The sequence below is a fragment of the Arabidopsis lyrata genome (genome assembly GCF_000004255.2).
Source record: "Arabidopsis lyrata subsp. lyrata unplaced genomic scaffold ARALYscaffold_4, whole genome shotgun sequence".
NCBI classification, from domain to species: domain Eukaryota; kingdom Viridiplantae; phylum Streptophyta; class Magnoliopsida; order Brassicales; family Brassicaceae; genus Arabidopsis; species Arabidopsis lyrata.
The window spans coordinates 23,254,421-23,276,975 of NW_003302552.1; the positions used below are offsets into that span (position 1 = coordinate 23,254,421).

Consider the following 22,555-nt stretch of genomic DNA (forward strand, 5'->3'; position numbering starts at 1 on the left):
ATGGAATCATTACAGAGGTACAACTTACAATCTTTTGCTTTGTCTGAGATGCAAATAAAAGCCGTCGAACACAGTCAAGTTAGCAAAGATTGGTACGAAGGAAAAGAAATGGGTGCATAAAAGAATGTTGTGCTCAGCCTGGAATAATCATTAGAATCTTGGTCCGTATGTCAAATGGGGAGTATTCCCAGCTTTCTCCAATTCCCTTAACAAAATCAGCAAACGACCCGGCCCGTCAAAATAATAAAAATTGGGGGACAAGACAGACCATGAAATAAAAGGAGAAGTGTTAGAAAATATTTGGGGGAAAGAAGAAAGGAGGAGGAAGACGATGATGCTCAGAATCCGAAGCAGAGATGGACTGGAGCGAGTCACAGCCGAGGGAGCGAATATAACTGTTTCCCAGCTCAAAACCTTAATCGAGGATCAGCTTCAGATCCCTCTCCATAAGCAGACCTTATCCACCAATCGTGATCTCCTCCTCGCCAAAACTCCCGCTGATCTACTCGCCTTCACCGACCTCACCGACCCAAACCTCCCTCTCTCCTCTCTCAATCTCGGCCATGGCTCTATGCTCTTCCTCGCCTACGATGGGGAGCGCTCCATTCCTGGAGCTCCTCCCGTCACTCCTGCCGGATCCTTCGGCAGGAAGATGACCGTCGATGACTTGATCGCCCGCCAGATGCGCGTTACTCGTCAGGAGACGTCTCACTGCGACTCCGTCTCCTTCGATCGCGATTGCGCCAACGCCTTCCAGCACTACGTCAACGATTCTCTAGCTTTTGCCGTCAAGCGCGGCGGCTTTATGTACGGCACTGTCACGGAGGGAGGACAGGTGGAAGTTGATTTCATCTACGAGCCGCCGCAGCAAGGCACGGAGGCTAATCTTATTCTGATGAGAGATGCCGATGAAGAGAAGCGCGTGGACGCAATCGCCATGGGCCTGGGGGTGAGGAAGGTTGGTTTCATTTTTAACCAGACCGTGGTGCAGGACAAGACTGGATACACTCTGTCCAACGCCGAGGTTCTACAGGCGGCGGAGCTTCATGCCGAGGGCGAGCTGCAGGAGTGGGTCACGGCGGTTGTGAAGCTTGAGGTGAATGAGGATGGTGGCGCCGATGTCCATTTCGAGGCGTTTCAGATGAGTGATATGTGCATCAGGCTTTTCAAGGAAGAGTGGTTCGAGACGGAGATTATGCCGGAAGATGATCCAAAGCTCTCTAAGATGAAGAAGGAGGTGGTTGTTGGTGTCAAGGATCTTAAGGAGGTGGATAACGATTTCTTCCTCGTTCTCGTCAGGATCTTGGATCACCAGGTTCGTTTTTCTCTCTACCCTTTGAATCATTATTGTTCTTTGTACTAATGCTCTGCTTGGGCAAGCTTGTTGTGAGCTCAGTCAGTGTTTGTTCTTCTTCTGTATAACAGACAATGAGATGATTGAATTTGCACTTTGTTAATGGTCCACGTGTTTTAACATTAGCTGCTCTTGTCAGGGACCTCTGTCATCAACATTCCCAATAGAGAACCGGAGCAGTCGAGCAACGATGAGGGATCTGAAAACACATCTGGACCGGGCAAAGAGCTTGCCGTTGGTGAAGAAGATGTCAGATTTTCATCTGCTTCTCTTTGTGGCCCAGTTTCTGGACGTGTCATCGGACGTCCCTGCCTTAGCTGAGTGTGTGCGTCTGCAGTCGCCTGTTCCAGAGGGCTATGCGTTGCTCATCGAATCAATGGCCAATACTTGTTAACTTTTTTTTTTTTTTTTGTTTCTTGATGTATCATGTTCGTTTAGTTCCCAGAAAAACTGTTATACTAGTTGACAAATGAAAAATCTAGTGTCGAGATGTATTTGATAAAAAGTTTGGTGGTTAATTTATGTATGTATCAACAACTTTTAGATAAATAGGTATTAGTTCAGGGGCGAATTGGCAAAAAAGGAGAGCTTCTAAAAATTTCGAGCGAAAGCGAAAAAGTAAAATTTAATTCGAGCGAAAACTGAAATTTAATTCGAGCGAAATGTTAAAAAGCTAAAAATTGGGAAGAGCTTCTTCGTCGTCCCATTTGATTAGATTAGAATCGTCCGTCGGTCGTCACAGAATCAATAGATAGAGTCAATTGGCGGGAGAGGTTAGTGTGGAAGCCCTAGAGGGGAATCACACCATGGAAGACAGTCCTCAAGGCCTAGTGAGTCTCTCTCTCTCTCTCTCTCTCTTGCTTGTTTGGGAATTTTGGATTACTCTTTTTAAGTTTGTCTGCTGTGGGCGTGTAGAAAAGGAGTAGAGATCGGGATCAGGATGACGGCAGCGGCGGAGAGAATCAGGAGCGCAGCAGCGACCAGATAGAGCTCGATTTCCAGGAAACGCGTCCCAAGCCCAAGCGTAGTCGCACCCATCCTCCTCCTCAACAGAATCTCATTGGTACTGTTTCCTAAATTGATTGACTGTGTTTCTTAGAGCTTCATGTTGATCCTGCTCTCAGCTTTCCTTTTCATTTTATTTCTCTAACAGAGGTTGTCAAAGGCAACGGGGATCTTATTTCTAAATCCGTCAAGATTTGGGTTGAAAGATATGAACACTCTCCCAGACTTGCCACCACTGAGCTCTTGTCAATGCTCTTTGAGGTACTCCTAACCTTCTTATATATATGTGTATTTGCCCTCATATATAACAAGTCTGGACACGAGGATTGGGGTTGCTAGATCCGGCCATCTCTTGTTGCTGATTGAACCACACCATGGATTCTGTAGGCTTGCGGTGCTAAATACTCCATCAAGGAAGATCTGCTTGATGAGACTGATGTCGATGATGTTGTCGTTGCCCTTGTTCATCTTGCTAGAACCGTAATTATTTGCTCTCTTTTTCATTCTTTTATTTACATTTTGTTTCTCAAGAAACTTTCATAACTTTCTTTTCCTTGCGGTTGGCCTATAGGGGGATATTGAAGATTATCAGAGTTCGAGAAAGAAGGAACTCAAGAACTTCAAAGAAAATCTTGTTTCATTCTGGAATGACCTGATTATCGAATGCCAAAACGGACCATTGTTCGATAAAGTCTTGTTCGACAAGTGCATGGACTACATTATCGCACTCTCATGGTTTGTGTTCAAACATTACAAACTTATGTGGTTATATGCCTCATACTATTCTATTCATGTTTGTCGTTTCTTTTTCTATTGCAGTACTCCACCTAGAGTTTACCGTCAAACTGCCACGCTAATGGGCCTCCAACTAGTCACATCTTTCATTTCTGTTGCAAACACACTCGGTTCACAGCGAGAAACCACCCAAAGACAATTGAATGCTGAGAGCAAGAAGAGAGCTGACGGCCCTCGTGTGGAGTCCCTCAACAAAAGGTTGTCTGTTACTCATGAACAGATAACTACACTGGAGGACATGATGCGCAAAATTTTCACTGGGTAAGATTGGATAATGATTATACTATAAGCCAAGTATTACACCCACTTAAAAAAGACAAAGAGTAGAAAAGAAATGGCTAGTTTTTTTTATGCGAGTGTTGCTGACTGTTATCATTATTACATCTTTATTTTGAAGGTTGTTTGTACACCGATATCGAGATATTGATAACGATATTCGGATGTCATGCATTCAGTCTCTGGGCATTTGGATTTTGTCTTATCCTTCTCTCTTCTTACAAGATCTGTACTTAAAATATCTTGGATGGACCCTTAATGACAAAGTAAGCTCCTTTTCTCTCTCTCATATGTTATCAAATATATGTTCGTAATAGTCACTGATCTTGTCTGTGTATTGAATTATCCGAAGAATGCTGGAGTGAGGAAAGCTTCTCTATTGGCATTGCGAAATCTTTATGAAACGGATGAAAACGTCCCCACGCTTGGTCTATTCACTGAGAGATTTTCCAATCGAATGATCGAGATGGCTGATGATGTTGATATGTCTGCAGCTGTATGTGCTATAGGGCTTGTAAAGCAACTGCTAAGGTATTTCCCCTCAAGATAATTTTCTCAACCAAAGCTTCACCACAAATATGTTGAACTGCCATGAGTTAAAACTTGAGCTTTTTTTGTTGCGCAGACACCAGCTGATACCTGATGATGACCTAGGCCCTTTGTACGATTTGCTTATTGATCAACCTCAAGAAATCAGACGTGCGATAGGAGAGTTAGTGTATGACCACTTGATCGCACAGAAGTTTAACAGTTCTCCGTCCAGTCTTACAGGTTTCACTCTGAGATAGTCCATGTCCTGGGCACTAGAGTTTTTTACTCTTAGAACTTGGTTCAGAGTTATTATATCCTTTTTCAGGTCATGATGATTCTTCCTCTGAGATCCATATCTTCAGAATGTTACAAATATTACGGGAGTTTTCCACAGATCCGATTCTAAGTGTTTATGTAATTGATGATGTTTGGGAGTACATGAAGGCCATGAAGGTAGAGTCTAAGAGAAATTACTTTTCACTGTTGCACGTTCATTATATAGCTGTGACGTGTACCTTCTACAGTTTTTTTATCATTATTATGATGCTGCTTTTCTTGCAGGACTGGAAGTGTATCATCTCTATGCTTTTGGATCAGAATCCTCGAACTGGGTCTACTACTGAGGAGGACTCGACAAACTTGATCAGACTTCTGTTTGCGTCAATCAGAAAGGCTGTCGGGGAGAAGATAATTCCTTCAACGGATAATCGAAAGCAGTATCACAGTAAAGCTCAGCGAGTAAGATTTTTTCTTTGCTCTTTCTGAGAAAATCTTCATGTTGTTACTTTGATATAACGTTGCAGAAGCAAGAGGACATCAATTAATTTTTTTCTTTTTCCTTGAAAGAAACTAGGAAGGACAAAATACATTTAAATGACCTTATAAGGCACTATACTCTGTTTATATTTTCTTATACTCTTGTTTCCTTTCAGTTATGAAGATAATGACTTTGATGTTTCATTCTTGTGAATAATAGGAAATGTTTGAAAACAACAAGAAAGACATAACGGTGGCCATGATGAAGAATTATCCACAGCTTCTACGTAAATTCATGGCTGACAAAGCAAAAGTGTCGTCTTTGGTTGAGATTATTATGTTTATGAAACTTGAGCTCTATTCTCTTAAAAGACAGGAGCAGGTGGCTAAAATCATTTTATTTCTTAAAGGGCACCTTTTTTTTCTTCTTGTTATTCACCTTTCTCAGTGAAAGTTACATTTTGTCCCCCGTGTCAGAGTTTTAAGGCTGCCGTCCGACTCATAAAGGATGCTTTTTTCAAACACGGGGAGAAGGAAGCACTAAGATCTTGCGTCAAGGCTATAACATTTTGTGCATCAGAGAGTAAAGGGGAGCTTCAAGATTTTTCCCGTGGGAAGCTTAAAGATCTTGAAGATGAGCTTTTAGATAAGCTCACTTCTGCAATTAGAGAAGTCAAGGTACACTTTACTTCCTTTGCCCTCTATCTTCATGCTCATCTTATGGATGCCATTTTACATCTGTTTTCTGTGCAGGATGGAAATGATGAATACTCCCTCCTTGTCAATCTGAAAAGATTGTATGAGCTTCAATTGTCAAAGCCTGTGCTTGTTGAGAGCATGTTCGATGAGATTGCTTTGACGCTCCATAATTTCAGAAATTTGGACGAAGAGGTGCTCAAGGAATTAGTTTAAAGCTCTTACTATTTTTTTTTTTTGTGTCTCTCACATCTTAATGGAACAATTATTCATGGTTGCTTAGGTTATCTGTTTCCTGCTTATCAATATGTACATGTATTTGGCGTGGTCTCTGCACTCCATCATAAATTGTGAAGCTATCTCCGAAGCTTCCTTATCTTCCCTTATATCAAAGCGTGATACCCTGTTTGAGGAGCTTTCGTACTTCCTGAATGGAATTGAGGAATCGAGGAAATATGGTAATCAGCTATCGCTCAGGGTAAGACTATTTGACATTCCAATTTAACTTACACATTTCATTCCGTATATGTGCTTGTGTTATCAAGGAATGAGTCACATTTCACCTAAAAAGTGAAAACTTCAATGCTGCAGATCTGTGCTATACTTGCCGAAACATGGTGTTTGTTTAGAAAGTCAAATTATGACTCGAGTAAACTTGAAAGATTAGGATACTGTCCCGACAGTGTCTTTCTTGAGAAATTTTGGAAACTCTGTGCAGAAATTTTTAACACTTCAGGTAACTCTTTGTTTTGCTTTTCTACAAAGCCCTGTCATTTCTTGATTTTCCAAATTACGTATTATTTCTGCGGGACTTTGACACAGATGAGACTGATGAGGAGGATGAAAATAAGGAATACATTGAAGAGACAAACAGAGATGTTGCGGTCATTGGTGCCTGCAAGTTGGTTACCAGTGATGTAGTGCCAAAGGTACTCACCAAGTCCATTTTACATTGCTGTTATTATTTTAGAAATGTTCTGACACCAATATTGATTGATGCTCACATATTAATTTTTTATATGGATTATTTTCTGTTGCAGGATTATCTAGGACCAGAGATAATATCGCATTTTGGTATGCATGGACCTGGTGTGACAGGCATCATAAAGAATCTTATTACATGCTTAAGGAAAAAAGAAGATGACATCTCTAATATCTATCTGGAATCCTTGAAAAGGGTAAGCTTTTGGCAAAGATTTTCAGAAGATGCAAAGTTTCGTAGTCCAAGAAAATTGCTGACACTATGTGATTGGCAGGCCTATCACCGATATTCAAGTGAAGTTTCTAGTGGCTCTGAAGAATCCAGAGTAGAGAAATGTCTTGAAGTGTGCCGGGAGCTTGCAGGTGGGCTCTCAGGAATGTATATCGGGGCTGCGCGCAACAAATACAGATTGGAGATTTTAAGTGTGGTCAAGGAAGGTGTTGAGTTTGCTTTTAGGGACGCCCCAAAGCAACTGTTGTTTCTGGAAGTTGCTATCCTTCCATTTGCAACCAGACTTTCAGTGCCTGACATCATTGACATGTAAGACTGATGACTCTGTGAGCAAGTAGGAAGCTCTCTGCTAATAAATAACTTTATATATGCTCTTGTTTGCTTGCTGAACAGTAAGAAGGACGTTCAAGGGCGTATAGTGCATGTTAATACAGACGAAGATCCCAGCGGATGGCGTCCTTGCTTCACCTTCTTGGAAACCTTGGAGGAGAAATGCTTGAAAAACGAGGATTTACAAGGTATGTAATGTGCACTCGCACAACATCTGATTTGGTTTAATCAAAGCCGGTAGATATGTATTATATGTCTGCATACTTAGTCTTCACTTGTGATGATCCGTCTGTCACAGACGACAAGGAAGCAGCAACTGTAAGACGCAGGGGACGGCCAAGAAAACGTCCGGAAACAGAGCGAAAGAGACTGTTTGATGAGCAAAGTGGAAGCGATGAGGATGAGTCTATTAGTGGCGGGTCAGACAGAGAAGATAAGCTAGACGAGGATGCTCCTCTAATCGAGACGATTAGATCGGCTGCCAGACGGAAAGCGCTCAGGGGCGAACGGTCCAAGGGACACTGACGGGTAAAACATTTATCAATCGATATGTTTGTGGACATAATTAATGTGTTTAAAGTTTGTTTCTAGTTGATACAGTTAAGGAACCCAACAAAACTGCTCTTTGTTATATAATTCCATCATTTCAAGTTAAGACATTACCATGAAATATCTATCATTAGCAGAACAAAATTGAAAGCATCAAAAACAGAAACAAACAAAACTTGAATTGATTTGATCAACTTCTACCAGCAATTCTCATCAAAGGAGCAATAACACCCTGAATCTCTAGAAGAGACTGTTGTATCCTAATCTCCTGATTAACCTCCCTCTTCAAGTTCCTGAGAAGACCTGTGAACTCGTTCTTACCCTTAATGTCCTCAGCTCTTGTCTCCAAAACCTTCTTCGTCAATCCCATCAACAATCCTGAATACCTCTGCACAGTGCAGTACCTTTGTAAGAAACCTAGCAGCATTCCCAACTCGCCTTCCTCCATATTCGACACGCACTTCATCAGCTTCCTCCTCGCCACTAATTCTTCCATCACTGCAACAACATTGGCCGGTTTCTTCTCCTCCAACACGGAGACCAGAGCTTCCTTATGCCTGAACTTCTTCAAGAGCTTGTCGTGTCTTGTCAGCTTCAATCCTTTCTTCTCCTTGACCAAGAAATCCTCTTCGGATGGCTTCTCGCTCTGCCCTCTCTGGAAGTACCTGAAATACGTCGGCCTCAGTGCCCTTCTCCTAGTCTCATCCACTTGGCTCCTCACACTCCAAAGACTCAAACTTTTCTTCTCTCCAACAACATCTCTCAGCTTCTTCTTACCGGCAAAGACCATGCCATTAGACCCTCCGATCACCCGAGTGGAACCATCGGGCGAAAGGCCAAGAGACATAAGAGGAGCTGGAAACCTCATGGAGAAAGTAACCTTTGCTCTCCCGTAATCAAACACTTTCATGTATCCGTCCAAAGCAACGCTAACAAGTCGCGTCTCAGCGGATTCCATTCTACCGACGCAGAGAGACGTGACCGTCTTGTTGTGACTCTCCATTGAGCAAACCATCTTCCCGCCTCCGATCAAGTCCCAAACCTTGACGGTGTTCCCACCGGCGGTTGCAATCATTCCACCAGAAGGCAGGTATACGACGTCCTCCACTGGGAGTCCGTGGTTGATCTCGGCAATCCATTTGGACTTGTCGACTCTGGTGTCCCACAGCTTCACCGTGTGATCGTAAGAGCCAGTTACCAACATGGAATCGTTGACGGGGGAGCAATCACCGCAGCGGACATAGTCCTTGTGGCCTAACAGATCTGAGATGACGGTTGCTCCGGCGACATCCCAGTACTTGACCACTCCATCGTCGCCGGCGGATACCAAGTGGAGCTTGTCCTGAAAGGGATACTTGACGAATCGAGCGGGTGCGCTGTGGGAGCGGAGGGTACGGAGAGCCATTCGCTCCTTGATGTCGAAGACCTGGACGACACCGGAGAGATCGCATGCGGCGAAAAGAGCTCCGTCGGAACGGAAGCAGACGGAGGAGACAACATCACGGAAGGAGAAACGGCGGGAGGAGGAAAGCGAATGCGAGGAAAAGAGGGAGACGGTGGCGGAGTGAGCGACGGCCAAGGAGTGGGGGTGGACCGGAGAGAAAGCCAAGGCGGACACGGAGGAGACGAGATCAGGTATGGAATGATTTTTGAAAGAGGACCAGTATCTGGATTCCGGAGTCTCCGATTTGGAAACAGGTTTCGCCGTTGATTTTGGTTTCACAGGGAAAACCTTTGACACTTGATGGTCATTCAGCCGAACACGAAGCTCTTCCTCCATTCTTCTACAGTAGGGAGAGCTTGAAGAGTAGAGGGAGGGAGGGGGAACAAGGAAGAAGGAGGCTGGTTTTAGGGTTTAAGCAATGGCACGACGGGGATTGATGAAGAAGACACTTTTCTCTTGAAATGAAAACCCATTATATATTTTTATTTAACTCTCGTTAGAGCCCATTATGTAAGAGCCCAATCAATACTCCGTTTTGTTCTCCACAAGGCTTTGTTTCGTAAGAGCCGAACCATATAATAGTAAAATCCAATTCCAACCATTACGAATGTTTGTTTGATGTGATTTTTTTTTTTTTTTTTAACATACTCTAGAGGATAATATGATGATGATAATTTAGGGGAATGACCTTCTATTCGTCTACAAGCTTTCTAAGAAGAGCAACGCTAGCTTCTAGATGCTCCTTATAGAGAATTTCCCAGCGCTTAAAGTAATCAACGTTTTCTGTCACAGACCAGATAGCGATTGCTGCAGTTTCCTTGGCTAGACCAGAATTTCTTGTAACAACACATCAGAACGAGTGAGGGAAGCAAAAAACTCGAGGATTCAAGGTTTCGTTTGTTAATAGCACCTTCTCCAGCTACTTTCAAGGAAAAAGTGAATATCTGTTCCACTGCGTTTCCTTCTGTTCCACTCTCTAGTGCAAGGGCTACTTCTTTCAACAAGGGATAAACTTTCTCAAACCTCTTTGTTACCTGTACACATACATACAGAGACCATGCCTATGATCAGAATTTACAAACGCATCAAACGTTTTTTTTTCTTTGATAAACTCCAATACTAGTGGCTTACCTTTACTCTAGCGGATGAAGGAGGGAACGTAAGCCGCACCAAGATCTCAAATGAAGAAGGTGGAATCAGCCGCTCTCCGTCCCTAATAGCTCGATTTACAAGTATGGTCCGAGCCTCTGGATTGGACAAAATGCTGATAAGAAGAATACAAGCCAGCAAATAAATCACCTTGGGAGGCCTGCCACCATTTTTATAGTTGAAAAACTTTTTTAACAAAAACTGAAAAAAAAGTAAACGAAAAAACCTGAGCCATCATCCAAACTAAAAGCGGAAGCTTGTCCAGGCCTTGATAGATGGGTCTGTCCCTCAGCTTTGGCAAAACAGCAGTCAAAGGCTCAAAGTAGCAGGCTTACTACGCAATATCATGGCTAATCCAATAAGTAATGCCACCAGCTAATGGTAAAACAAGATGGAGTTTGACAGACAAAGGTAACTGAGTAATAAGACGCATTCAATCACACATGCATATCTTAAATCCCAAAATGACTTGATAGGTAGGTTTGGCATCTGCAAGGGATTTACAGGCCCAAAGTAGAAAGGCTCTGAGTGTCAGAAATGGAAGTTTGTTGATCCAATCGACTGATGTAGAAATATGAGACAATGGAAACTGCAAGCAAGGAAGAAAGATATATCAGCTTCTTCACCAAAAAAAAAAGAAAACGTAAAAGAAAGAAAGAAAGAAAGAAAGAAAGAAATAGCTGCTCACATGGATCAGCGTGGATAAAGGAGACTCCTTGAACATGTTGACCCATGGAAACGATTCTTGGGAGATTTTAATCTCAAAGTAATTGATAAATCTCAATACCTGGTCCTCCGGAAGACTCCAAAACTTGTCCTATTACAGTATTAACATTAATTATGGGTTATCGAATTCGCATGTCATCATTATTATTCACTTACCAATAATTGTTCGAGGAAAGCCGCAAGATCTGATGGATCAATCTTTGCCGCGGCTTCAGAAAAACAAGCTATCGCCTTTTCAGTTTCCTCCGCCTTCGAATTCTCATACCTCGCCGCACCGTTCGATTCATCTTCCACAGCAACTTCCATCCTTGGGTTTTCCACCAGAGCAACTTCCCACAAATTTTTTGTATTAAGTTTTATTTATATATACCCACAAATTTTCAAATTTAAGAATATATTGCCTTTTTGTATAATTTAGTTCTCTCATCAACTTTGACAAAAATACCCCTCGCATCTTTATAATATTCATCCTATAAAAAGGTGGGTGTTTCACCATCTTGTGCTTCAAGCACAACAGATTAAGCATGTGGATGGATTTACATCAGGCAAATTGGAGAATGATCATCAAGTAAGGATTCTCATAAACAAGTTTTGTATACTGATCAAGAACCACAGCACGAAACTATTCATCATGTCTATCAACAGAAGCAATGGCAAAAGAGCAACTTACAATCTACAATCAAGATACATGCTCGATGCTATCTTCCTTCTTCAATTCAATGGTTTGATTCCTAGCTGCTATTCATTCCTTCCAACAAAATGCTGTGTCTCTCTTCTATAACATTTCAATCTTGTTGTATCCTATTTTCCCACAACTCTTTCACTCTACTGCCTATTCTTATCGGTTCACTATTATAGTCCATCATTATACTGCCCCAACTAAGCTATGTGAAGTCAACCATGAGTTTCTGAAAAAACCAAGGGATATTTATAGCTTCAGGTAGTCCTCCCGTCTCCAAAGGTCATGTCCATCCTTTAACATCATTCCTGCGACTTGATTGACCTTATGTTCCTGTCCATGTGCTGCTACGTATACTCTATGCAGAATGCAAAAAGTCTTCTTGGACCGGCTTATGTTAAATCTTTCCATTTCAGAGAGGACGTCTTCCATCTCTTTAAAACGCTTTTGAGATCCATACATGATCATTAAGCCATGGAACATAGACCTGCTCATTTTCCATCCAGCAGAGATTGCACGCTGCATGAATTTGGCAAGCTTATCAGCCGCATTGCACCTGAAGTAACTAGCCACAATTGATCTCATAGTACCATCAGTCTCTATCTGGAGTCCTTTTGTAATAGCCTGGTCTATGAAATTCTCCATGGCATGTAGATTATCATCCTGAGCATAGACCTGTATCACGGCCATAAAGAGAAATGAGGATGTTGTAAGTAGAGACAGAAGGAGTAGAGGAGTGCCCTCGTTGTTGAGCATTGAAGTCAAGGAAGAGCTGCTTGCAATCATCTGCCAAACCGTTGCACATGTAAGCACCCATCAAAGCATTGTAGAGGGAGGTGGTCTTCTTTGGGGACTCGTTAAACAAGGAAAGCGCCAAATCGACATTCTTCAATCTACCAGAAATTGTAATGCCCTTAGCAGTCATGGGCACACCATCGCATAGTGCCTTGTTTCTTCTCCAGTCGAAGACCTGCAGCAACAAATCGAACATCAGCAAAAAAAGAAGAAGAAAGCTTTGTTGTGAAAAAAAAATGAATACCAACCACTAGGGACAAAACGGGCCAAGGACGTAACTGCCTAAGGAGCTCAAGAAAAGCAGCTCCTTGGATTTCGTCGTGACTCTCCAAAACAGAGGCAACTTTATCGGAATCATTACAGAAGCGCAACAATTGGGTTTTCAAAGCCGAAGCGGATTTGAAGGGAGGGTGTATAGGAGACCTGAAGAGGGTAAAGCAGAAGGGGGTCAGAGTCTTCAAGGTTGAAGAAGACCCACGAGAAAGGCAGAGCAGATCAGAGAAATTTGGGAAATCAGTGAGATTCTCCAGATGCGCTTCTTCATGGAGATTCTTCGAGCTTCAAACCACCCCACCATCAATCAATCAATCATCGCGATGATTCGGCCCTTTCCGTTCCTCAAAAATTGGGTTTCAAACTGCTCGTTTTGGGCTTTTCAGTCTTCTTCGTTTCTCGGCCCATTCGAAAGTAAAGACCTTTTCAGGATCCAATCCAATGGAGCATTTTTAATATTATCATCAGATTACCACTAACGACCATTGATTGAATATAATACAGAGGTGAAAGGAAAGTTGTCATGCAATTTCTTTTACCCTTTCATGAAAATCAGTGGTGTTCTTCTTCAAGTAATTAACACAATCAATAATACACATAAATAAATAAAGAGTATATATTTAACTAATGACCGAAATAATAGTGGTTACTCACTTATCATTTTGGGTCAATGAATAAATAAAAGAAACAAAGAACCAAGATTAAGAGTTGTTGTTGTTTGAGTCGTCGTGTCAATTAGTAAATATCTGGTCTCTTGTCCATGCCGGCGCGCCAGATTAGATGCTGTTTCTCCGTGGAATCGCCGTCGTCTTCATTCTCCTCACCTCTTTCTCCGCCGCTCAGAACTCCACGTGTCCTCTGGACTTTTCCGTCCTCCAACCTTTCCGGCGTCCGAAACCCGATGGCGCCACCACCTGCCAGTACCTCCTCCAAGGGCTACGCCTCCTTTACTCTCACCATCTCCGTCAGACGGGTTCCTTTCTCCCGCCACCTGATTCTGCTCCCTCCTGCTGGGCTGCTCTCCAGTCTTCCATCGCCGGATTCCTCCCTCGCTTCGACGTCCGCTCCACCTGTGGTTTCCAGACGCCGTGGATTTCGCAGGGGTGCATGAACATCACCACCCGGTCTCAATTCGAATCCCTAATCCCTAATCCCTCCCTCACCACCACCGCCATGCGCTGTAACACCTCTCTCGAGAGCAATACCCCTTGCGCCTCCTGCACTCAGAGCCTCTCCGCGTTTCAGCCCTTTCTCACCGGACCTTCCCTCGGCAACGTCTCCGACTGTGCTTCTTTTCCCTCTATCTACGCCGCTGCTTTCGCCAATTCCTTCGGTCCCACCGACCAAGGCACCGCCAAATGCTTGTTTCAGCTCGATTTGGCTTCTCCTAGCTCCGGTAATGGCAAACTCATCACAATTCTTGTTTCTTTATCTGTCTTGCTCGTTGCCTCTGCTCTGGTTACCACCGCTTGCTTCTGGTACTGCCGGAGGAAAAAGAACAAGCCTCGGGATACCAGTTTAGAAGCTGGCACGCAATCTAGACTTGATTCCATGAGCGAGAGCACCACTCTTGTCAAATTCAGCTTCGACGAGATCAAGAAAGCCACCAACAATTTCTCGCGCCACAACATCATTGGCAGGGGAGGTTACGGAAACGTCTTCAAGGGCGTCTTGCCCGACGGCACCCAGGTTGCCTTCAAGAGGTTCAAGAACTGTTCTGCTGGAGGGGACGCCAACTTCGCTCATGAGGTCGAGGTCATCGCCAGCATCCGCCACGTCAATCTCCTTGCCCTCAGAGGCTACTGTACAGCAACCACTCCCTATGAAGGTCACCAGAGGATCATAGTCTGTGATCTTGTCAGTAACGGTAGCCTTCATGACCATCTCTTTGGGGACTTGGAGGCTCAGCTTCCCTGGCCTCTTAGGCAGCGGATCGCACTTGGCATGGCCAGAGGGCTTGCTTATCTACACTACGGCGCACAACCCTCCATCATCCACAGGGATATCAAGGCCAGCAACATTCTCTTGGACGAGAGGTTTGAGGCCAAGGTTGCGGATTTCGGGCTGGCCAAGTTCAACCCCGAAGGAATGACGCATATGAGCACGCGGGTCGCAGGCACAATGGGGTACGTGGCTCCAGAGTACGCACTGTACGGGCAACTGACTGAGAAAAGCGACGTTTACAGCTTTGGGGTGGTGCTTCTAGAGCTTCTGAGCAGGAGAAAGGCGATTGTGACAGACGAGGAGGGGCAGCCTGTGTCGGTGGCAGACTGGGCGTGGTCGCTGGTGAGGGAAGGCCAGACACTGGATGTGGTGGAAGACGGGATGCCAGAAAAGGGACCCCCGGAGGTTCTGGAGAAGTATGTGCTGATAGCAGTGCTGTGCTCTCACCCTCAGCTCCACGCAAGGCCAACAATGGATCAAGTGGTGAAAATGCTGGAGAGTAATGAGTTCACTGTTATATCCATACCTCAACGCCCAATCCCTCTGGTTGCTTGTAGGGAAGAGATTGACCGCTCTGTTAGTAGCAGCAGCGGCTCCGGAAAGCTCACTAGCCCCACGGGATATCAGGCCTTCTCCTTCGGAGGTGATGGACCCTCAGGGAACACAAATACCACATAGATGAGATATGGATGTTGTAGATATTAATTTAGTGTGCATTCATTTCATTCTTTGATGCTTCTTCTGTCACTTATGTAGGAGTATTTACTTTTTCCAATAAACTCATCTTGTTGTAACATCTGAAAAATATACATACATGTGTATGATACTATGATGTATCAAATGTCAGACGACGACAAGAGCTTGTTGGAAAAAGACACGAAAGATACGGAGGTCCATAAAGATATCCATGTGTGCAACACTCCGCTCCGGTGATCCCTCCGCTAACGTCATTAATCAACGTTGCAATCACATTTTGGTGGTGGGTTATCTTAGATTCTTTTCTTTTATTTTTACTTGGAGTCTCTGCAAATCTTTCTGAAAGAACTAACGATCGAGTTGCATAAGCAAGATCGGTGGTCACGTGCTCTGATGTTAACAAGAAGAATAAAGACAGATCTGACTCTCTAATTGGTCTGCGTGAATTTTCTGTCTTTCTTGGATGATTAATGAATGATTCACAGCCTCACAGGAATATCAGAAAAACTGAGATCAAGTTTTTGACAAGAGGCCAAAGACAGACATCACGTGATGTCTGTCTCTGTCCAATTCACGCCAGCCACTAGCATATGTGTGCGTATTCAATTTTACTTGGTACATCTTTTTTTTTCTTTAATGTGAATTTTCTTAGATGTTAGTATACACACATATAGTGGATAAATAGTTTATAAACTCAATTCCCCCAAGTGGCTCAACGTTGTCATTAGCTATATTCTAATTTAATGATTATCATCACAAACTGATACCCAATTTTTGGAATGTAATCCATGGCTGCTCTTGGTAAAGGACATAAAACAGCTTTCATCTCTTGGTAACAAACCCCACAAAGATTTCTTGCCTAAAGGGTCATTCTTACCTGTAAAAAGTTTTCATCTTTAATTCTTGTCCTCCGCTTTTCCGGTTTTCTCATTTTGTATGTTTCTGTCTTCTTACTCAACTTTTGCTTCAGGCTTCGTCTCTTTTGCAATTTTGAGTTAGCCAAGTGCTCAAGGGAGATACATAATACCTGAAGATGTCAAAGGCAAAAAGTGATGCCGTCAGAGAACCATTGGTGGACAAGAATATGGCTGGATCAAAACCAGACCAGCCGTGGATGGTTTATCTCAGCACATTTGTTGCGGTCTGTGGTTCTTTTGCGTTTGGTTCTTGTGTAAGTGAAATTTAGATCCCATGGAAAGTCACAAACTTTGTTTCTGGTCTAAAAATGTCTCTTTGATGAACGTTATCCTAAAAATTGGTTTTGATGCAGGCGGGATACTCTTCACCTGCTCAGGCTGCAATTAGGAATGACCTTTCACTGACTATAGCTGAGGTACATAATCCTTCAAGGAAAGACTGTTCATCAATTGATCATTGAAGGTTGCTTACCTCTACCTTGGATTCTGCAGTTTTCACTCTTTGGCTCTTTGCTAACTTTTGGCGCAATGATTGGCGCTATAACAAGCGGGCCTATAGCTGATTTGGTTGGAAGAAAGGGGGTAAGGAAAAGTTTGAAACTTTCCATCTATTTAGTTGCCTTTCTGTTGACAACGCCTACTTACTTGTGGTGGATCTGTATTCAGGCGATGAGAGTTTCCTCTGCATTTTGTGTAGTCGGGTGGCTAGCAATCTTCTTTGCCAAGGTATTACTCAGGATCCCAAACACTTGTGCCTAATGTATCTCGCTTTTGTGTTAAATTTGTGTATCATCAATCAAAGGGAGTAGTGCCTCTGGACCTCGGAAGACTGGCAACGGGATATGGAATGGGAGCATTCTCCTATGTGGTGAGCCCATCGAGTTAATATATTTTCTGTTTAACATCTCGTTATCCAGTGTTAATGATACGTTGATGGGTAGGTACCAATCTTTATAGCAGAAATTGCACCTAAAACTTTCCGAGGGGCTCTAACCACACTGAACCAGGTAATTAAGATCTTTTGTCTCCCTTACTACTGTGTTAGGGAACTCTGAAAATAACCTTTTTTTGCCACAGATTCTGATCTGCACTGGAGTGTCGGTTTCCTTCATCATAGGCACACTAGTGACGTGGAGAGTCTTAGCATTGATAGGTAAGGAATGTATGTGCTCTCTAAGTAGAACTAGGACTCCATCGAAGTCAGAATACTTATGTGTAATGTGGCTTCAGGAATCATACCATGCGCTGCCTCCTTTCTTGGCCTCTTTTTTATCCCTGAGTCTCCAAGATGGTTGGTAAGACCAGAAGAAGCACCATAAAAGCTCATACATGTATATCTTCTTGTGAATAATTAGTCGTACTACATGTGTTTGTAGGCAAAGATGGGGCGTGATACGGAGTTTGAAGCTGCACTGAGGAAGCTCCGTGGGAAGAAGGCTGATATTTCGCAGGAGGCAGCAGAGATTCAGGTTTTGGAATCTCTTTTTTTTTGAATGAATGTAAATTAGGTTTTGGAATCTTACAATCTTCTTCTGAAAACATAACCATCTCATGATCTCAAAACATATCACTATCATTCTTGACAGGATTATATCGAAACTCTGGAAAGGCTACCGAAAGCCAAGATGCTGGATTTGTTTCAGAGGAGATACATACGCTCTGTTCTTGTAACATCCTGTTACCATAATTACCAATCTTCTTAGTCATGTTGCAGATGCAAACTCATCACCAATTGCATGCTTTGTTGGAACAGATAGCTTTTGGGTTGATGGTGTTTCAGCAGTTTGGAGGAATCAACGGAATATGTTTCTACACAAGCTCGATATTTGAGCAAGCAGGTAATAGATATAGAGATTCTTGAATACTGCACCTTATAACTTGTATCTATATAATCACCCATCTTTTTGTGTCAGGTTTTCCCACAAGACTTGGGATGATAATATATGCTGTTCTTCAGGTTCCAGCTTTATTTATCTTCTAGTAGGCAGCAGTCCAAATTCAAAAGATTCTTCTTAATCTCTCTAGTTATGTTCACAATATATCAGGTGGTAATCACTGCGCTTAATGCACCCATAGTTGACAGAGCCGGAAGAAAACCGTTGCTACTGGTAAACAAAATGAGAGCCTTGAAAAGATTTTGACAGGCAGGATTATATATAACAAAAAAACTAACTCGAAGGAGTTGTGGCAGGTTTCTGCAACAGGGTTAGTGATAGGCTGTTTGATAGCAGCGGTCTCTTTTTATCTCAAGGTTCACGACATGGCACCCGAAGCAGTCCCAGTCCTGGCTGTTGTTGGTATAATGGTAAGTGATTTTCAGCAACGTAAGTCATCTTTGTTAGCACCAAAAAAAAAAAAAAAACTAAGATGCAATGCCGTGTACATAGGTGTACATAGGATCGTTTTCAGCAGGAATGGGGGCAATGCCGTGGGTGGTCATGTCTGAGGTAAATTCCATCCCTGAGGGACAATTACTTGTTGTTACTTGACAACTTAAATTCGAATTATTTTGCAGATATTTCCCATAAACATAAAAGGAGTAGCAGGAGGCATGGCGACGCTGGTGAACTGGTTTGGAGCGTGGGCTGTTTCTTACACTTTCAACTTCCTCATGTCCTGGAGCTCTTACGGTAGGTGTAACTCAAATAATCATTCCCTTTTGTCTGAGATTTCCCTGCCAGTCCTAAAAAAGAAAACACTGCTGCATGCAGGTACTTTCCTCATTTACGCTGCCATCAACGCGCTGGCCATTGTCTTCGTCATTGCCATCGTACCTGAAACGAAAGGGAAGACATTGGAGCAGATCCAAGCCGTTGTCAATCCATAGCTCAAACAGATGTTATTATTTCATAGATGTTTCGTGTCTATTCACTTGGGACATTAAGTAGCAATCTTGAATCTCTTTGCTTTTAAGATTCTTTACTTGGATTGTTATCAATCTCTCTATTTCTAATGTCTTCTTATTGAGCTTTGGACTTCTAATGTTTTTCCATAGTCCAGCCTCTTTCCTCCTCTGTCATATTTGCAGAGTCTTCAAATAAAGAGAGAACGCAGATTCATACAAACCAAACCTTACCTCTGCTCTGCCTCTGAGAAAGAATGCAGATTCATTATTACTTTTCTATTTCAGATATTCATTTTTATGTGGGTCAGTAGTATTCATTGGTAATTTTATCTTTTCACTAATAAAACTACATCGTTTGAGATTTTGTATATCCATTTTGCCTCTACAAATAAAGACATATATCTATAAAATCATGTTACAAGTGTATAGCTTGGAAATGAAGTTATCTTAGCTCGAGGCAGTATAGAAACCCGAGTCCTAGCTATGGGTAAGGACTTGGCTTCAAAGTCAGAGCTTATCCAACTTGGACTGTTGCTTCTTCCTTTTCCGTCGTCCATTTTAATTAATACAGTAAGTGCTAACGTTTTCAAGAAAGCTAGTTAATCTCATTTTGAGAAACTACAAAAATATAAAGAAGAGTGCTACTGACTCTATAGGTTTTCGGTTAAACAAGCCACGATGTCTACATAAAATTAAAAGCGCAGACCAAAATAATTACTCTCTCTCTTTCACAATATTAGATGTTTTAGATAAAAAACACAAAGTTTAAGAAAGTCATTAATTGTGAGTTTTTAACATTAAAAATACAAATTAATATCTGTTAAAAATAATTTGACCAATGGTATAATTTACTGCAGAATATAAATAGTAAAAAAATTGTTTAAATTAATGTTTTGCATAGAACTTGAATTGTTTTTTTAAAACATCATATATTATGAAACAAAAAAAAAAAATTCGAAAGTATGTAATATTAAAATGTAATTAAAAAAAAAATGAGGAAATCTAGGCGAAAGTATATCAGACTTGACGTTCAGCACAGAGACTAGCACGATTATTAATTATACACAGATCTCAAATTGTGTTAATCAACAGTCCAAAAAAAAACTGTAACATACATTTTGTAATATATAGAGATTGTTCACGCTTTATAGTAATGTGTCTTCCACGAGGCCTTTGTGAGAGACGAGTTATTATTATACGTAGTCGTCGCTGCAGTAACTCTCTGCAGCTTGTGTCTTATCGGTCGCTGCTCGTCGACGTTGATCGCTCTAGCTTTTACAACATCGACTTTGACTATGTGATGGTCCGAGGTCCCTTTGGAAGACAACACCGAATACGACCCTGGTACGAACCGGTACGGTGAATCCGAGGAAGCCAGTATGTAGTCCACGCGTGTCCCGTACTTGCATGTTCCCTGCACACCTGTATATATCGTGATCACTAAATTAAAACTCTAATGAACCTCGAAGAAACAGCTAGCTAGCTGCAGGCGTTGTTTGACGGTGCTCACTTTGGCCTTTGGCGACAACAACCACAGATTCGCATTCTCCAGCAAAGTCCTTAGCGTCAGTGTATTCTTTGCTCTTTAAGAATCTCATCACTTGTGCTTTTGGTATCGGCTTGCCCATCTCTTCGTAATACTATATAGCAACGTCCGTTAATTACATACTACTAGATTGATTGATTACTTGTATATGCATTTGTTTGGATAATATACCTTGACGATGTCGGTCCATCTCTCAGGAGAATAATCGGATTCGTCTAGAGAATTGAGAGCACCAGCGAGTATGTGCGGTACGTTGGTAGATCGGATAATGGCATCGACTTGCTTCATTCTCCACTTCTCGTCCAAGTGATCAAGATGAGTGCAGTGAAACTCCACTTCCCCGCTCCCCGGAACTTCTATGCTCGCCTTCAACACGTTCCTATAACTCAATCATATATAGTAAACCCCTAATTAATTAATATGATCTCTGTGTTTGATTATCAAAATATTTCTAACATAAAACCACATGCACCTATATAGGGACCTTCGTTATTAGAATGCTTACGAGAACAACAAGAGTACTATACCACGACCTTTTTCTATGTCTGCCACCAATTTGATAAAAAAAAAAAAGAAAAACATTTAATTATTGTGAATTTGGTAGAAAAAAGAAAAAAGAAAAAAAGATGTTTCACAAGAACCCCATGAGATATTTATTTTTATACGAATAATAATAATAATAATTCAGACAAAAGTATATTGACGAGTTTGAAGCTGTCCCTAAGAATATACAGCTGGAGTAGTTCTTCACAGAAAAACTTAAGTGGGCAATGTATATACATGTTTGTGCATATGTGTTTGTATGTATATGTACACACATTTGATACTCTCACGAGACGACCATGACGACTAGCTAGGATCTTAATTAATTGGCACATACATAATTCATTTATTGTTTGATTTAATAAAAGGAAAGGACAATTTGTATCCTTAAGCTAGCTGTAGGGTTTTGGTAACTAAACAATACTTGAGAAAAAGAAAAACAGAGGAGCTAGTGTTAATTAAACCTGAAATCAGTGTCGTCGAAGATTCTTAGAACATCGGAGCTTTTGATGGGCCACTTAGAGAGAATGGCGTTACCGTACTCGGGCGCCCAGCTCTCAGCGAAGACGTAATTCATCCCCAACGCGGCAGCGAGATCGGAGAGCGGTCGCATTTGGTCAGCCTCGTCAGCCTTGACGTCTTGCAGAGCCAGCACGTCTGCGTCTAGCTCCCTCAGCACTTCCAGAGCCGTTCTGGTGCTCCGGAGACCGACCTCGCCGGAGAAAGAGAGAGCAGGCCTGAGAGGAGAGTGCTGTGGATCCTCCCGGAAGCTGAGCTGGCGGCTGATCTCGTTGTCGGGGAGATTGATGGAGACCCTAGGCCTTGATTTGGCAAACCTCTCTTGTTTTCTGGAGTCATGAGTAGGAGTGGCGGCGGCGTTCATGGGCTTGAGAATGCTCTTGGGGCGGTCAACGGTTGACTTGGACCGGAATGGCAAACCCTTGTTGTTTGGGACGGCGGGAGCCATGGAGAACATAGCAGCGTTAAAGGTGGCCACTGTGATGGTTTTCTCCGGGTTTGGGTGAATAGCGGCTGCCGATGGAAACCCATTGGTACCACTCTGATGTTGATGATGAGTCTCAGGAGAAGTATCACCTGAGCGGTGGTGGTTGACGGAGATTCTGGCTTTCCGGGGACGGCGGAGACGACGGCGGAGGAAAGCAATGAGGTTCAACATATCAAAGGGCGATCGCATTTATTAAGCTTAATGTCTAAACTAGTAAGTATATATATATATTTTTGACAATGAGAGAGAGATATAGATTTCCTTTAATAATAATAAAAAAAGATTCATAGAAGAAATTAGAGAAATGTGGAATTTGGAGTTTGCACTTTGCACAAAGAAGGCCATATCAAAAGAGAGCAAGTAAAATGGTATTGGCTTACGTGGCATATATATTATAAACTTATCGATGTAAATGTACATAAATCCCTTTTCCTTGTCTTGTATTTTTTTTTTTAATAAAAGCCCACCAATCATTTGGTTTCAGTCT

The 22,555-nt window shown here is 42.4% G+C and overlaps 7 protein-coding genes across 12 annotated transcripts; 4 read left to right on the top strand and 3 right to left on the bottom strand.

Annotated features, from left to right (window-relative positions):
• The first annotated feature begins 91 nt into the window (after positions 1-91).
• Positions 92-1,899, top strand: LOC9316404 (NPL4-like protein 2). Its single transcript, XM_021027504.1, has 2 exons — positions 92-1,315; positions 1,494-1,899. The coding sequence occupies exons 1-2, from the start codon at positions 332-334 to the stop codon at positions 1,746-1,748; spliced, it is 1,239 nt and encodes a 412-aa protein (XP_020883163.1). The 5' UTR covers positions 92-331; the 3' UTR covers positions 1,749-1,899.
• A 101-nt stretch (positions 1,900-2,000) lies between these two features.
• Positions 2,001-7,611, top strand: LOC9316405 (sister-chromatid cohesion protein 3). The gene is made up of 21 exons (XM_002880292.2): positions 2,001-2,184; positions 2,270-2,417; positions 2,508-2,620; positions 2,747-2,839; positions 2,931-3,094; positions 3,179-3,415; positions 3,552-3,696; positions 3,783-3,961; positions 4,056-4,201; positions 4,287-4,414; positions 4,523-4,699; positions 4,938-5,099; positions 5,195-5,395; positions 5,471-5,608; positions 5,697-5,891; positions 6,005-6,149; positions 6,236-6,342; positions 6,454-6,591; positions 6,670-6,935; positions 7,020-7,144; positions 7,255-7,611. Exons 1-21 carry the CDS (start codon positions 2,161-2,163, stop codon positions 7,479-7,481), a joined length of 3,258 nt encoding a protein of 1,085 aa, XP_002880338.1. The 5' UTR covers positions 2,001-2,160; the 3' UTR covers positions 7,482-7,611.
• Positions 7,612-7,615: 4 nt separating this feature from the next.
• LOC9316406 (protein SLOW WALKER 1) lies at positions 7,616-9,402 on the bottom strand. Its single transcript, XM_002882093.2, has one exon. The coding sequence runs from the start codon at positions 9,283-9,285 to the stop codon at positions 7,696-7,698; it is 1,590 nt and encodes a 529-aa protein (XP_002882139.1). The 5' UTR covers positions 9,286-9,402; the 3' UTR covers positions 7,616-7,695.
• A 197-nt stretch (positions 9,403-9,599) lies between these two features.
• LOC9318206 (pentatricopeptide repeat-containing protein At2g48000) lies at positions 9,600-12,857 on the bottom strand. The gene is given in 9 exon segments (XM_021027505.1): positions 9,600-9,983; positions 10,081-10,258; positions 10,325-10,687; positions 10,787-10,915; positions 10,981-11,153; positions 11,495-12,188; positions 12,190-12,473; positions 12,547-12,798; positions 12,801-12,857. Coding segments are annotated over 4 exon segments (1,014 nt in total). The 5' UTR covers positions 12,843-12,857; the 3' UTR covers positions 9,600-9,983; positions 10,081-10,258; positions 10,325-10,687; positions 10,787-10,915; positions 10,981-11,153; positions 11,495-11,752.
• A 301-nt stretch (positions 12,858-13,158) lies between these two features.
• On the top strand, positions 13,159-15,791 carry LOC9318208 (probable LRR receptor-like serine/threonine-protein kinase RKF3). Of its 3 annotated transcripts, none has more exons than XR_002332493.1 (3): positions 13,159-15,202; positions 15,363-15,494; positions 15,697-15,791. XR_002332493.1 is itself a non-coding variant. In XM_002880293.2 (2 exons), the coding sequence occupies exon 1, from the start codon at positions 13,352-13,354 to the stop codon at positions 15,191-15,193; it is 1,842 nt and encodes a 613-aa protein (XP_002880339.1). In that variant the 5' UTR covers positions 13,159-13,351; the 3' UTR covers positions 15,194-15,202; positions 15,363-15,718. The 3 variants fall into 3 exon arrangements, 1 of the variants encoding a protein (XP_002880339.1); XR_002332494.1 differs by having other exon boundaries at positions 15,705-15,764; XM_002880293.2 differs by having other exon boundaries at positions 15,363-15,718.
• LOC9316407 (sugar transporter ERD6-like 7) lies at positions 15,738-19,193 on the top strand. 4 transcript variants are annotated; one of them, XM_021027502.1, is made up of 18 exons: positions 15,738-15,805; positions 16,182-16,382; positions 16,482-16,544; positions 16,621-16,710; positions 16,795-16,854; positions 16,931-16,996; positions 17,070-17,135; positions 17,206-17,281; positions 17,359-17,423; positions 17,505-17,597; positions 17,715-17,795; positions 17,882-17,966; positions 18,042-18,085; positions 18,174-18,236; positions 18,320-18,433; positions 18,516-18,575; positions 18,644-18,758; positions 18,840-19,141. In XM_021027502.1, exons 2-18 carry the CDS (start codon positions 16,245-16,247, stop codon positions 18,953-18,955), a joined length of 1,395 nt encoding a protein of 464 aa, XP_020883161.1. In that variant the 5' UTR covers positions 15,738-15,805; positions 16,182-16,244; the 3' UTR covers positions 18,956-19,141. The 4 variants fall into 4 exon arrangements, with proteins under 4 accessions (XP_020883161.1, XP_020883159.1, XP_020883158.1 ...); XM_021027500.1 differs by lacking the exon at positions 15,738-15,805 and adding an exon at positions 15,852-16,043 and having other exon boundaries at positions 18,840-19,193; XM_021027499.1 differs by lacking the exon at positions 15,738-15,805 and adding an exon at positions 15,912-16,090 and having other exon boundaries at positions 18,840-19,193.
• Positions 19,194-19,951: 758 nt separating this feature from the next.
• LOC9316408 lies at positions 19,952-22,508 on the bottom strand. The gene is made up of 4 exons (XM_002882096.2): positions 21,527-22,508; positions 20,691-20,898; positions 20,484-20,613; positions 19,952-20,395 (listed from the first exon to the last, which is right to left on the bottom strand). Exons 1-4 carry the CDS (start codon positions 22,255-22,257, stop codon positions 20,112-20,114), a joined length of 1,353 nt encoding a protein of 450 aa, XP_002882142.2. The 5' UTR covers positions 22,258-22,508; the 3' UTR covers positions 19,952-20,111.
• Between the last annotated feature and the right edge of the window lie 47 nt (positions 22,509-22,555).

Excerpts from the sequence above, each read along its gene's own strand:
- LOC9316404 (XM_021027504.1), top strand. The coding sequence starts at position 332 with ATGATGCTCAGAATCCGAAGCAGAGATGGACTGGAGCGAGTCACAGCC. Across the intron at positions 1,316-1,493 it reads TCAGGATCTTGGATCACCAG|GGACCTCTGTCATCAACATT; the intron begins GTTCGTTTTTCT and ends TGCTCTTGTCAG.
- LOC9316405 (XM_002880292.2), top strand. The coding sequence starts at position 2,161 with ATGGAAGACAGTCCTCAAGGCCTA. Across the intron at positions 5,100-5,194 it reads CTCTTAAAAGACAGGAGCAG|AGTTTTAAGGCTGCCGTCCG; the intron begins GTGGCTAAAATC and ends CCCCCGTGTCAG. Across the intron at positions 5,396-5,470 it reads CTGCAATTAGAGAAGTCAAG|GATGGAAATGATGAATACTC; the intron begins GTACACTTTACT and ends TTTTCTGTGCAG.
- LOC9316406 (XM_002882093.2), bottom strand. The coding sequence starts at position 9,285 with ATGGAGGAAGAGCTTCGTGTTCGGCTGAATGACCATCAAGTGTCAAAG.
- LOC9318208 (XM_002880293.2), top strand. The coding sequence starts at position 13,352 with ATGCTGTTTCTCCGTGGAATCGCCGTCGTCTTCATTCTCCTCACCTCT.
- LOC9316407 (XM_021027502.1), top strand. The coding sequence starts at position 16,245 with ATGTCAAAGGCAAAAAGTGATGCCGTCAGAGAACCATTGGTGGACAAG. Across the intron at positions 16,545-16,620 it reads TTTCACTGACTATAGCTGAG|TTTTCACTCTTTGGCTCTTT; the intron begins GTACATAATCCT and ends TGGATTCTGCAG. Across the intron at positions 16,997-17,069 it reads TGGGAGCATTCTCCTATGTG|GTACCAATCTTTATAGCAGA; the intron begins GTGAGCCCATCG and ends GTTGATGGGTAG.
- LOC9316408 (XM_002882096.2), bottom strand. The coding sequence starts at position 22,257 with ATGCGATCGCCCTTTGATATGTTGAACCTCATTGCTTTCCTCCGCCGT. Across the intron at positions 20,899-21,526 it reads TTCGACGACACTGATTTCAG|GAACGTGTTGAAGGCGAGCA; the intron begins GTTTAATTAACA and ends ATTGAGTTATAG. Across the intron at positions 20,614-20,690 it reads GATGGACCGACATCGTCAAG|TATTACGAAGAGATGGGCAA; the intron begins GTATATTATCCA and ends GTTGCTATATAG.